A 12,325-nucleotide genomic window follows, 5' to 3' on the forward strand; every position below is an offset into this window, starting at 1 on the left:
TTCACCATCTTGGCCAGGCTTGTCTTGAACTCCTAACCTCATGATCCACCTGACTCAGCCTCCCAAAGTGCTGGGATTACAGGCGTGAACCACTGCGCCCGGTGTGGATTACAATTATCAAATGACAAGATTTCTGTTTTCACCTGTGCAATTGTGGGTATGTGGCGGGGAAAGGGGTCGTTTTTTTGACAGAGAGTCCTACATGCCACTTGACCCTGCTCTCTAAAAACATGGCTTCCAGCCAGTCTGGGCTGCTCCCCCGTGCAGTTCTCAGGCTGGTGATCGAGAAGGCAGGTGCAGCACTCAGCTGCCAGGAGTGGGGGCTGCCAGAAACAAGAGTCACAGAGATGTGCAACAGCCGTGAGCAAGCTTTACTGCTTATTTCATACAGGATGGGGAGCCACACCCACTTCCTCAGACATCACACCCATGCTGAAGTCCAAAAACATCAGCCCTCTCGTCTTTCCACTCACAAGTCCCCATCCCTTGCAAGCCCCAGGGAACTGAAAGTGTGCCGGCAGCCGCCAGTGTGACGAATCCACAGCCTTAAAGCCCACCTGCCTCACTGCCACCCTTCCATGTAGCTTGGCCTCATCCTTGACCTCTGTCCCCCACCCTGAGGAAACTCGAGGACTTCTTCCCAGGCAACTGCTCCAGGACACACTGCAGTTGGGGGTGTCTCCCCTTATCCCTTCCGGGTGGGGACCATCTCTAAGACTTGTTTCCAGATGCCATCAGCATCTCCTCTCCTACCTTTTCTCTCTTCTCAGGGCGAGTTCCTCACTGACTCCCAGGTGCTGCCCAACTAAAGCACCTGGGCCTGTCATCTATGGGGCCTCTAGCAATGGCTCCTTGTGTTCTTCCACTCCACCCTCCAATCTCCTGTGGCTGCGGAAGCCAGGGTACCTGTGGGAGGAGATGGCTCTTGGCAAGCAGTGCAGGGGTCTAGGTTCCAGAGATGACCACACCACATCACCCCAAATTCCCACCATCGCTCCCACTGCTTCAAGTCTGACTCCAAACCAACTACCTATGCAGTCGTTTCTTCCTCCCCTCACAGGGCAATACTGACCCTGAGGAGTCGTCTCAGTCAGTGCAAGAGGCCTCGTCAGGCTCCTTCTGGGTGTCTGTTGTCACCTGAAACCCTCCAGGGAACAGATTCCGGGCCCTCTGGGTTCCCCACTGTTGTCTGGGGCTGGAGGCCGGACTGGAGCCTGGTGACAAAGGCCATCAACTGGGCATTCCTTGATGCCCAGTGTCCATCAGGCTCTGTCCCCTGCAGGCCCCACCCTCCTCACCATCACTTGACCAGGATGGCTTCTCCTCATCAGGCGAGGGTGGCTGTGAGGGGCTGGAGTAGGGCCTGGACAGGACGGAGGCTGCAGCCTCGCCCCACGGCTCCTGCTGCTGCTGCTGGTGAAGCTGCATGGAAAGGAGAAGGAATGAGGGCCGCCCCCAAGGAGGGCAGGGCCAAGCGCCTGGACTAGAAGCAGAGGGCTTTTCAGCCTCCTTCTGCGACTCTGCTAGACCCTTCCGTAGACTCTACCCCGCCTCAGTCTCCATGTTATTCACCAGCCTTCTCCCCACATTTCTCCAGGCACTGCTCTACTCACCTGGTGCAGGTAGATGGCATGGAGACTCATCTCGGCAGAAGCAAGTTCTGGGAGCTGGGCCAGCTTCTGGCCCCCAGTGCCTCCTGGGGACACAGAGCTGGAACACAGCATGAAGCAGGTCAAAAGACATTACCTCCTCCCGCCACACCCCAGAGGGCTCCCCTTCTGAATTCCCCCAACAGTGCCCCAGCTCCCCGCTCCTAGAGGATCAGCCCAGCCCCCACACCCCTGCAACTCAGTCTCCACTCTTTACCTGGGGTCCTGGGCAATGCGGGAAATGGAGGCAAGGAGGCTGGCTGTGGCTGCAGCTGGACAGGGGGCTGTCGGGCTCAGATCCCTCGGAGGCAGGAGAGGGTGCATGAAGAGGTTGGCCAGGAAGGCCTCAGGCTAGGTGTGAGAGGAGAGGGAAAGCCAAAGAGGGAGTCAGAAGAGAGGACAGAAAGGGAGTGGGGAGGAAGGGGAGGCCTAAAGAAGGCAGGAGAGCAGGCTGGGGGTGGGGGCCAGTGAGGCAGGTTACTACCTAAGGTGAGGCTAGAGGAGAAGGGTTTGGAGAGGAGTTGTGGAGGTGAGGGCAGAAGGGGAGGCCAGGCTTTCACTCACCAGGGGTGAGGTGCAATTGCTGAGCACCCCCGGGGTGGGGGGGCTGCGAGCCGAGGTGGCACCCCAGGCAGCTGCATCTTGTTGTACTCGGCCCCAGAGGTGCCCAAGAAACTTAGAGCTGTGCCCTGGGGGGCGCCAGAGCGGATGCGCCAGGGAGAACCGCATCAAAGAAAGCTCAGTCTTGCCATCCTCCGCACGCTGAGACAGCGAGGCCTCAGTCTGTCCCGCCGAGAGCCACTGGGAGCAAGGACAGTCTTTCAGGTGCTAAGAACACTGAGCCTTATGGGGCCAGGTGGGACAGGAAACACTGCCCCATCTTCCATGTGAAGGAAACAGACCACAATGGGGACTTGTTCACCCTCACCCAAAAATACAACAGCGGAGCAGAACCTGGGTCTAGACCCAGCTCGGGGATAGGGCTGAGCCTCAGTGCTTTGCCCAGGGTGATCCTGACAGCCTTGGTCCAGGCACCAGTCCTTACTCAGCCCCACCCATGGGCCAAGCCCATTCCTCGTCCCCGGGTGGTCTTTGCTCTCATTTACTGACGTTACTATGTGCCAGCAACTCCATTATGGGCTATACAGACATTATCTGTGTCATCACAAGCCTGGCCTTGGCTGTGCTCTGGAGGGCACATTGCCATTGTCGCCATCTGACAGATGAGGGCACGAGGGCACAGGGAAGGGAAGTGACTTGCTCAACGGCACAGGTAGCAAGCAATGGCGCCAGGGCTGGAACCCAGGTTTGCTCCGAGAGGCAAGCAAACGCCCACCCAGCCCAACCCCCCAGGGCCAGGGAACAGCTCTGACCTGAGGGTGGCCGTGACGCTTCACATCCATAAGGGCAAAGGAACAGATGTCCCCAACCCCAGCCACATCCACAGTGAAGTGATGAAAAAAGTCGATAATCTCCAGGGCACGAGGGCGGAACCAGAAAAGCAGAAATAGCGGGGTGAGGAGCGGGGACAGGAGCTCCTCTAGGAGGGAGACCTGGGGAAGCAGCGGTGAGGCTGAGCAGGGGTCGCTGAGGGGCCCACGCACGTTATCAGGACCAAGCAGCCCTCAGCGACCCTCGCCAGGGCAAGAAGCCTCCCCACCCAGTCACTCCCTAGACTTCTGGGGTAGCCCGTTTGTCCAATGCCCTCTGCGCAGACAGACCCCACAACTTCCTCCTCAGCCGTCGCGCCCACCCTCACCGCTCGGTACTGCAGCAGCTGCGCCATCTGCCGGTACTCGCGGTCCCTGCCACCGGGGCCAGGCTCCTCCGGGAGGTAGTGCATGTGGGCCAGGGCGGTCTGCAGTAGAAGCTGCGGCGCACGACCCTGGCACTGCTCTTCCGGAATGAAAGACCTGAAAGGCGGGATCCGTGCGGGGAAGGGGCTTGCGGTTAGGAGGACGCGCAGTGGGATGCAGGGCTGGAGGGCCCCAGTGGTGGGAGAGGTAAGCGGGGGAACCTCCCATGGCCCCAAATCAGAGAAACCCACACACACCACCTCCCCGGGCATCTGCCGTCGCACCTGGCCACGGTGGCGGTGACCCCGAGAGCGGTCATGGCGGTGAGCACGTGCTTCACGGCCAGCACGTCCTCGTCGTAGACGGTGAGCACAAGCAGCGCGGCGAAGAGTGCACCAGCGAAGAAAACGATCTGGCGGGCCAGCAGCGCGCGCAGGGGCGCGGGGGGCGCAGCGGTGCGCAGGAAGGCTGCGGCGGGGCGGTAGGCGCGCGCCAGGCGCGCGCGCAGCTCGTGCGGCAGCTCGTTGAAGTGGCGCAGCTGCAAGCGCGCCAGGCGGGACCAGCCGCGCGCCCCAAGCGCGCCGGGCTCGCGCCGCAGCAGCTCCACGTGGCTATAGAAGGCGTGCAGCACCTGCCAGGCCAGCACCAGTGGACTCAACGCCAGGTTCAGGGCGGCCAGCAGCAGCACTGTGCGCCCCCAGCGCGCTGCCAGGGCGCCCCGCTGGTCGCTGCGCTTGTAGGCGTGCGGCAACTCCCAGCCCCCGCGGAAGAGCGAGAAGGGACCGCGGAAGAGCAGCAGGTCGACATTGAGCGCCAGGCCGCGGCTGAGGAAAGCGGCACTGCCTCCCCAGGGTAGCGGGCAGCGGGCCGGCAGCAGGCCCTTGTTGGCCAGCGCCACCTGGTAGTTGGTGTAGCGCAGGATGCGGTGGTGGACGTCCAGCTCCGTCAGGGGCCGCGGCTGCACGCACAGGCCCCCGCTCTGCTGCAGCGCCAAGAGGCGGGACTGCACCTCTGCCCAGGGAACCGAGCTCAGCTCCTCCTGAAACAGGCACTGATGAGAGCCAGCGACCCCCATTCCTCTACACAGTGATGCTCAAGCTCCACACCCCTAAGTGTGTGGCCTGAAAACCCGCAAACTGAGTTTGTGACCACAAACTCGCCAGGGCCAAGCTACATGCCTCATCGTCCCCCTCTCCCACCTTTCCCTTTCTGCCCTCCCTTAACCCTGTCACTAAAAAGGGCACACCCTACTTCCTTCATCCTCTTCTAAACTGCCCTGTTCCTCATCATCCCTGCCATTCATGTGGCCAGTAGTCATGTCTTCCCTGGCGACGCCTCCGGGTGTTGGACCTAGCTTCTCAGCTCCTTAAAGGGCCTAAGGCCCCGCCAGTTGTACACACAAAACAGAATGGCTGGCCGGGGGCGGTGCTCACACCTGTAATCCCAGCACTTTAGGAACTTGAGGCAGGCAGATCGCCTGAGCTTAGGAGCTCGAGACCAGCCTGGGCAACGTGGTGAGACACTGTCTCTACTAAAAATACCCAAAAAAGCAGGGTGTGGTGGTGTGCACCTGTGGTCCCAGCTACTGGGGATCAGAGGCTGCAGTGAGCTGATATGGCAGCACTGCACTCCAGCCTGGGTGACAGACCCAGACCCTGTCTCAAAAGAAACAAAACAAAAAAACAAAAAACCAGAAAGTCCAGCAGTTCATGGGAGAACCTCTCCTTCCCGTTTCCGGTGCACCCACCAACTCTGGAACAGAATCCTCCCCACCTTCTGCCTGGGCATGCTTTATACTCCCAGTCCCACCTAACTCCGCGCCATTTTCAGCTCTGTCACCAGAAGCCTTCCCAGGACCTGGGCTATGTCCATGTCTGGCAGTGGGGCACTGTCAGATCTCATTTGGAGGCTGCAAACCTCACTTCAGCCCAGTTTCACTCAGCTTTCCCAGTCCAGGTTAGTCAAGTCCCCCAGGCTGGCCTCTCCAGTCCATCCCAGTGTCTTCCCTTCCCTTCCCTTCCCCTGGAAGGAACAGGGGAGAAGGGGAAAGAAGGGAAGAAGAGAACGAGACGGGTGAGCAGTCTCCTGCCAGAGCCGATCTGAGGTCCAGCTTCCGCTGTCACCACCTCTACTTCCCTGGCCTCCTCCCTCCCTCCGGCTCAGGGGCCTTCTAAGACCTCTCCCCTTGCTGCACATAAAGGCTATGCAGAGGGCTCCGGACCTCCCAGGGGAGCAAGGGAAGCAAGCTGCAGAAGGCTACCTTCGAGCTGTGCCTCAAAGAAAGAACTTAGATACAGAGGAGGGAGGAGCAAACTCAAGATAGCGAGGAAACAAAGGGCAGAGCATAAGCAGAGGACAGGACAGGCCAATGCAGTGGTTTCCTGCAATGGTGGGGGGATGGCTTTGACGGCTCTGTTTTAGGCTGGTGGGGTCCATCTCCCTGCTGCAGCCTCCAAAAGCTCATGGCTTTTCCCCACCTTCCTGCACTGGGGCTTGGACTGTGCTCCCCTCCCCTCCTGTCCTGCCCTTCCAAGCCCAACCCAAATGTCTCCAGCTCTGAAAAGTCAGATGACCGTCCTTTCTCTAAGCAATGTTTTTAGCACAAACATGTAACCATATGTCATCTTATATGAGCCATCTAAATAAACTAAACTCCCTTAGGGTAAGGGCCATGCTCTCTAAGTGGTGGTAGCCCCCTCCTGACATTATTCTGGGCTTAGAGCAGGTGTCAATAAGGCGTCATTCTTTCTGCCCTCTTTCCAGTTGGCCCTTCTATCTGTACAGTCCCACTTCTTCCCCTCTCCTCTGTCCACCCTCTCATGGCACCCTCCGCACAGACACAGCCACCCAGCTCACCGGGGGGATGTGCAGGGCCTCCCTGTAAAACACCTGGATGTCCCAGTAGCTGAAGAGGTTGCAGACTGAGCGAAGCAGTTGGACCAGCCAGAAGCCCGCAGCCAGGACCAGGAGGAGGACGAGCAGCGGGCTGGAGCGGATCCTGTATGGGGTTGGGTGGGCAGTGAGGGAGAAAGGTGGGCACCTGAGAAACAGGCAGACCAGACTTGGGGAGCGAGGAAAAACTGTCACGAGGAGGGGGATCCAGCTAGACCAGCAGCTCTCAAAGTAGGGCCTGGGGCGGGGGCAGGGAGCTGAAGTGGCCCTCACAAGTGTGTCAAACTTCTTCCAAATAATACTAATGCTTTCTGATGTTTTCATTCTTGTTCTCTGAGTATGCAGTGGAGTTTTCCAGAGGCTACAAGACACGTGAACATGTCACATAGCACTGACAACTGATGAAATGTGTGCTCGTGCACTTTTTTTTTTTTTTTTTTTTGAGATGGAGTCTTGCTCTGTCGCCCAGGCTGGAGTGCAGTGGCACAATCTCAGCTCACTGCAACCTCCGCCTCCCGGATTCAAGTGATTCTCCTGTCTCAGCCTCCAGGGTAGCTGGGACTACAGATGACCGCCACCACGCCTGGCTAATCTTTGTATATTTTAGTAGAGACAGGGTTTTACCATGTTGGCCAGGATGGTCTCTATCTCCTGACCTTGTGATCTGCCCGCCTCGGCCTCCTAAAGTGCTGGGATTACAGGCATGAGCCACCGCGCCTGGCCGCACTCTTACATTTTAAAGTTGTTCTCAGCTATGATTTCCTTCTTTTTCTCCTTTTTATTGAAACAAGGTCTCTGTCTGTTACCCAGGCTGTAGTGCAGCAGTAGAATCATAGCTCCTATCTCCCTGCCAAATAACGGCCCAGGTCTGGTACAGTTATTTGGTTGGTTGGCAAAGAGAACATTGCAATCCATGCATTCAAGGAGGAAGGTTGGGAAGGCAACAATGAAAATGAATCGTCTGCTGGGAGGAGGAGGGTGTAAGGATGCTGCAGTGATCAGACAGTCACTGTCTTAGCCTCCTGACTAGGCTTAGCTCGGACTGCAGGTACGCACCACCAAGCCCAGCTAATTTTTATTTTTTATAGAGATGGTGTCTCACTTTGTTGCTCAGGCTGGTCTCAAACTCCTGGCTTCAAGCAATCCTCCTGCCTCAGCCTCCCAAAGTGCTGGGATTACAGGTGTAAACCACTGTGCCTGGCCTAATTTTAATTTTTTATAAGGTAAATTGTAGATAGATACGACTCCCATAAACAAAAGCTCTTTAGGGTTCTCAACCAATTTTAACTGTATTAAGATACACTTAATACACTTTAATTAAGATACACTTAATAGGCGGGGCACAGCGGCTCACGCCTGCAATCCCAGCACTTCGGGAGGCCAAAGTGGGTGGATCACCCGAAGCCAGGAGTTCCAGACCAGCCTGGCCAACATGGTGAAATCCTGTCTCTACTTTAGAAAATACACGTGCACACCTGTTATCCCAGTTACTGGGGAGGCTGAGGCAGGAGAATCGCTTGAACCCAGGAGATGGAGGTTGCAGTGAGCCTAGACCTCACCATTGCACTCCAGCCTGAGCAACAAGAGTGAAACTCTGTCTAAAAAAAAAAAAAGATACACATAATACACCTTAAGTACAACTTAATACAACTTAAGTACAACTTAATACACTTAAGTACAACTTAAAGTGTATTAAGTGTATTTTTGGTCCTAAGACCAAAAGCTTTGAGAACTGCTGATCTAGATCACCGGACAAAGTGGGGCTCCTGTCTACTCCTCTATCCACTTCCCATGCTTCACCCCAGGGTCCCACCAGGTTTTCACTCACCTCTCAGCACACTGGGCTGAGGGTAGGATGGCATCTGACAAGGTCACTTTGCTGTGGAACGGCCCAGGTCTCGTACGGTTACTTGGTGGGTTGGCAAAGAGAACATTGTAATCCACACATCGAAGGAGGAAGGTTGTGAAGGTGACAATGAAAATGAATTGTCTGCCAGGAGGAAGGGGGATGCCAGGATGCTGCAGTGATCAGGGACAGCCAGGTGGGCTCCTGCCCCGGCCCCCAGAGCAGCCCATGGTTATCCTCCCCCACCCTGCCCCTGCTGAGCCCCTGGGCTGCTTGGGAAAGTGTGGGATGGAAGCAACTGGTACAATTAAGGAAGCAAAATGACAGGAGGAACCCATGGGCCCAGGGGACCAAGTTCCGGGCCCGGGCTAAGCGTCTTACCCCAACTGGAAGACATCCTCCAGCAGGATGCAGGCAAAGCCATTCCGCTGGTGGTAGCTGTAGATGTGGACGCATGTCAAGGAACAAGCCTGGGGCACGGGGGGGCCTCTCCTGAGGACGCCTCCCCTCAGCCCCAACACATCGCCCACCCACGACACCCTCATGGAGTCTCCCTGCCAAGAAGAGTGCCAGCTCCAAGGGGACCTTCCCATGCCACCTCTGTAGGCCTAGCACAAAGGATATCTTGGTGAAGAAGCTGTCCAGGTTCTGGATGTGATGCCAGGAGCCTGGGCACAGAGGGGAGAGTGTCAGCCCCTGGTATGTGATCAATTCTCCATGTTCTCAACCCACTGCCAGAGGCCCAGCCTGCGATAAGTACTGGAGCTCCCAGGCACCATTAACCTGCTCCCACCCCCACCCCCACCCACACACATACCGCAGAGCCCTTCAGGGACATGAAGCAGGGGTTGCTGCTCCTCCCCGTGGATGGGTGAGTCTTGGGACCCCTCAGGGTCACAGTCCTCCAGCCGCTCATAATCCTGTTCAGGGATCAAAGGGCCTACCCGCAGCCCAGGACAGTCCTGGGGGCACTGGTGTGAGGGAGGGGGAGTTGCCGAGGCCAGGGGTGGGGTAGAGTGGGATCCCCAGGAGGGAGATGCAGAGGCAGGTGTCATTGCAGGTTGAGCCTGTGTTGGGGGGGTGGCTGGGGTGGAGAGAGCACTGTGGCAAGGCTGAGCCCCTGTCCCCTGTAGCACTGAGCAAGGGGGCCTTGGGGTGGGAGGGGAAAATGAGGAGGGGGAGCTTCTTGTATGAGGGGCAGGGGACAGAGAGAAGATGGAGATCCTCCCTCCCCCAGGTCCCCGGCATGAAGGAGGAGGAGGAGGTGGCAGTGGCATGGGGAGCAGGGGCACTGATCCAGGCCCCAGGTCTCCCCACCGCCCCAGCCGCCCTCTTCTCCCCCCCCAGCCTATTTGGCTCACCATCAGGCCACAGCTTCTCCAGAAAGGTTGGAAGGATGGGAGCTGTTGCTGCTTCCACAAAGGTCTGTGACGCTGAGCTGGGACTTCAACAGGAACAATGACAACAACAATACTAGGTGACTCAGCCTAGGCAGGCCTCAGGCGTCCCAGCTCTCAGTCACCTGTCTCATCACTCACACCCCTTCCAGGGCAACCTGAGGCCAAATCCCTCAGGACCTGAGAGGGGCATCAGTTTAAGAGTGAGGGGCTAAAGAGCACATTGAGATGAGAAGATTCCTATTATCTCCATCTTCCGATCTTGAATGAATGAAAGATAAAAACAGCAGCAGCCAAAATGACAAAAGCAAAAAGCAAAGTCGTGTTAGAGCCAGGTGTGGTGGTATGTGCTTGTGTTCCCAGCTACTCAGGAGACTGAGGTGGGAGGATGGCTTGGTGCAGGTTACACTGGAACAGTATGGGTTACAGTGAGCTAAATCTAGCCACTGCACTCCCACCTGGGAAAGAGCCTGCCCCCCCACTCCCCCCCAAAAAATATCCTATTAAAAGATTGTAGCTGGGCGCAGTGCCTCACACTTGTAATCAATCTCAGCACTTTGGGAAGCCGAGGAAAGAGGATTGCTTGAGGCCAGGAGTTCGAGACCAGCCTGGGGAACAGAATGAGAAGACTCCATCTCTACAACAAATCTTAGGGCCAAGATGTTAACTATTTTGTTTCTTAAGAGTGTACCTCCCCCACTTCCCTCCACACACACACTACAGTGATCAGCAGGGAAATGTTTTGTGACTAAAATAGAAAAGAAGTAAAGGGGCCAGGCATGTTGGCTTACACCTGTAATCCTAGCACTTTGGGAGGCCCAGGCGAGAGGATCACTTGAGGCCAGGAGTTTGAGACCAGCCTGAGCAACTTAGGGAGCCACCATCTGTACAAAAACTAAAAAACAAAATAATTTTTTTCTTTTTGAGACAGAGTCTCACTCTGTCACCCAGGCTGGAGTACAGTGGCACAATCTCGGCTCACTGCAACCTCCGCCTCCCAGGTTCAAGTGATTCTTCTGCCTCAGCCTCCTGAGTAGCGGGGACTACAGGTGTGCGCCACCACGCACAGCTGATTTTTTGTATTTCTAGTAGAGATGGGGTTTCACCATTTTGGCCAGGCTGGCCTTGAACTCCTGACCTCGTGATCCACCCACCTTGGCCTCCCAAAGTGCTGGTATTACAGGCATAAGCCACTGTGCCTGGTCAAAAATAATTTTTTTTTTTTTTTTTAAAGAATAAGAAGGCCGGGCGTGGTGGCTCAAGCCTGTAATCCCAGCACTTTGGGAGGCCGAGACGGGCAGATCACGAGGTCAGGAGATCAAGACCATCCTGGCTAACACGGTGAAACCCCGTCTCTACTAAAAGAATACAAAAAATTAGCCGGGCGAGGTGGCGGGCGCCTGTAGTCCCAGCTACTCGGGAGGCTGAGGCAGGAGAATGGCATAAACCCGGGAGGCAGAGCTTGCAGTGAGCTGAGATCCGGCCACTGCACTCTAGCCTGGGCGACAGAGCGAGACTCCGTCTCAAAAAAAAAAATAAATAAATAAGAAAAGGCTGCATGTTTTATTGGTCTGAGGGGCTAAGGAAGGGAAGAGGGGAGCCTGACTTTGCAGTCAAGTTGGGGAAAACTAAGAAAAGGAGGTGAAGAAAGGAAAGGCAGCTGTCTTGGATTTGAGAGTTGGTTTGGAGAGCTTAGAGTAGAAAATTGGGGTTCTCTGAAAGTTCCATTCTGTTTCCATCCTTTTAATTTTGAACTGTGACATTATCTCAAGTCTGGATCCAACTTCTGTGACCCCCTGAAAAGCATCAGGGCTGAATCAGAAGGGAGGACAGCTGTTGAGTCTGGGACTTGGAAGGATAATTTGGGTACCAGGGAGGAGCTGAACTGAGTTCCTTGTTGTCACCTTAACAAGGAGGAGGAGACCCAGGCAGCTGGTCTGGTGGCTTGCCCAACGCCATTCTTGAGGCCCTGAATCATCAGGTTTCCTTCTAAAGCCCATTACTGTGATGCTGACTCAGCCACCAGGTGTCAAGATCTCTAGGGCTTAGGCCCAAGGGCTGATGTTGGGACCAGTACCCCTGAAATGGAGAGACGGACACCGTGCTTCTCAGATTGTTCACTGGAGGCAATCATGGACTTACCCACAAAACTTAAGTCCAGATGTGCCTGCTTTTCTCCTTCTGTGTGGGGTATTGTAGTAGTAGCTCAGGTCTCGCATGCCTTTATACCTGAGCACAAGGCAGAGCTATGAAAACAAGACCCTGTCCTTCTAGAGGTAGCAAAATGGAATCCCATATTGCAGAGGGGCCAGGAAATTCCCATAATCTTTCTGAGACATCTGTCAAGGTGGGTTATGTGGGGTGTTGTCTAGTCTCTCCCCCACCTCACTCACCCAGTGTCACTCAGTATAATGGCTATTCCACCATAGTCACAATAAGACCCCTCCCTATACACCTGGAGCTCCCCAGCTCAACCCCAAACTAATCCTGGGAGACTGTCCTACCTAGTTTCACCCTGAATTCATTCTCATTGACAGCCCCCTACCACCACCCCCAATTCAAGTCGATTTATTATAAAGGGCACTTTTCCTGGCCAAGCATTTGGAAGGGAAGAGGACAGATAAATAAAACAGAGCCAGTACCCAACAAGAAGCGGCAGCCCAGTGGGGAGACAGATACGCAAACAAATAATTACAGAGAAGAAATGAGTGGTGCAAACTCTGGTAAGAGCCTGAGGCAAGTCAT

The 12,325-nt window shown here is 55.7% G+C and overlaps 1 protein-coding gene across 1 annotated transcript; it reads right to left on the reverse strand.

The window, feature by feature from the left end:
• Nucleotides 1–350: 350 nt before the first annotated feature.
• Nucleotides 351–9,646, reverse strand: ATG9B (autophagy related 9B). The gene is made up of 14 exons (XM_065542805.2): nt 9,001–9,646; nt 8,808–8,851; nt 8,565–8,629; nt 8,166–8,327; nt 6,302–6,443; nt 3,730–4,484; nt 3,409–3,562; nt 3,023–3,202; nt 2,214–2,450; nt 1,867–2,000; nt 1,614–1,710; nt 1,299–1,422; nt 1,073–1,214; nt 351–906 (listed from the first exon to the last, which is right to left on the reverse strand). Exons 1-13 carry the CDS (start codon nt 9,545–9,547, stop codon nt 1,087–1,089), a joined length of 2,769 nt encoding a protein of 922 aa, XP_065398877.1. The 5' UTR covers nt 9,548–9,646; the 3' UTR covers nt 351–906; nt 1,073–1,086.
• Between the last annotated feature and the right edge of the window lie 2,679 nt (nt 9,647–12,325).

This window comes from Macaca fascicularis, chromosome 3, assembly GCF_037993035.2.
Source record: "Macaca fascicularis isolate 582-1 chromosome 3, T2T-MFA8v1.1".
NCBI classification, from domain to species: Eukaryota; Metazoa; Chordata; class Mammalia; order Primates; family Cercopithecidae; genus Macaca; species Macaca fascicularis.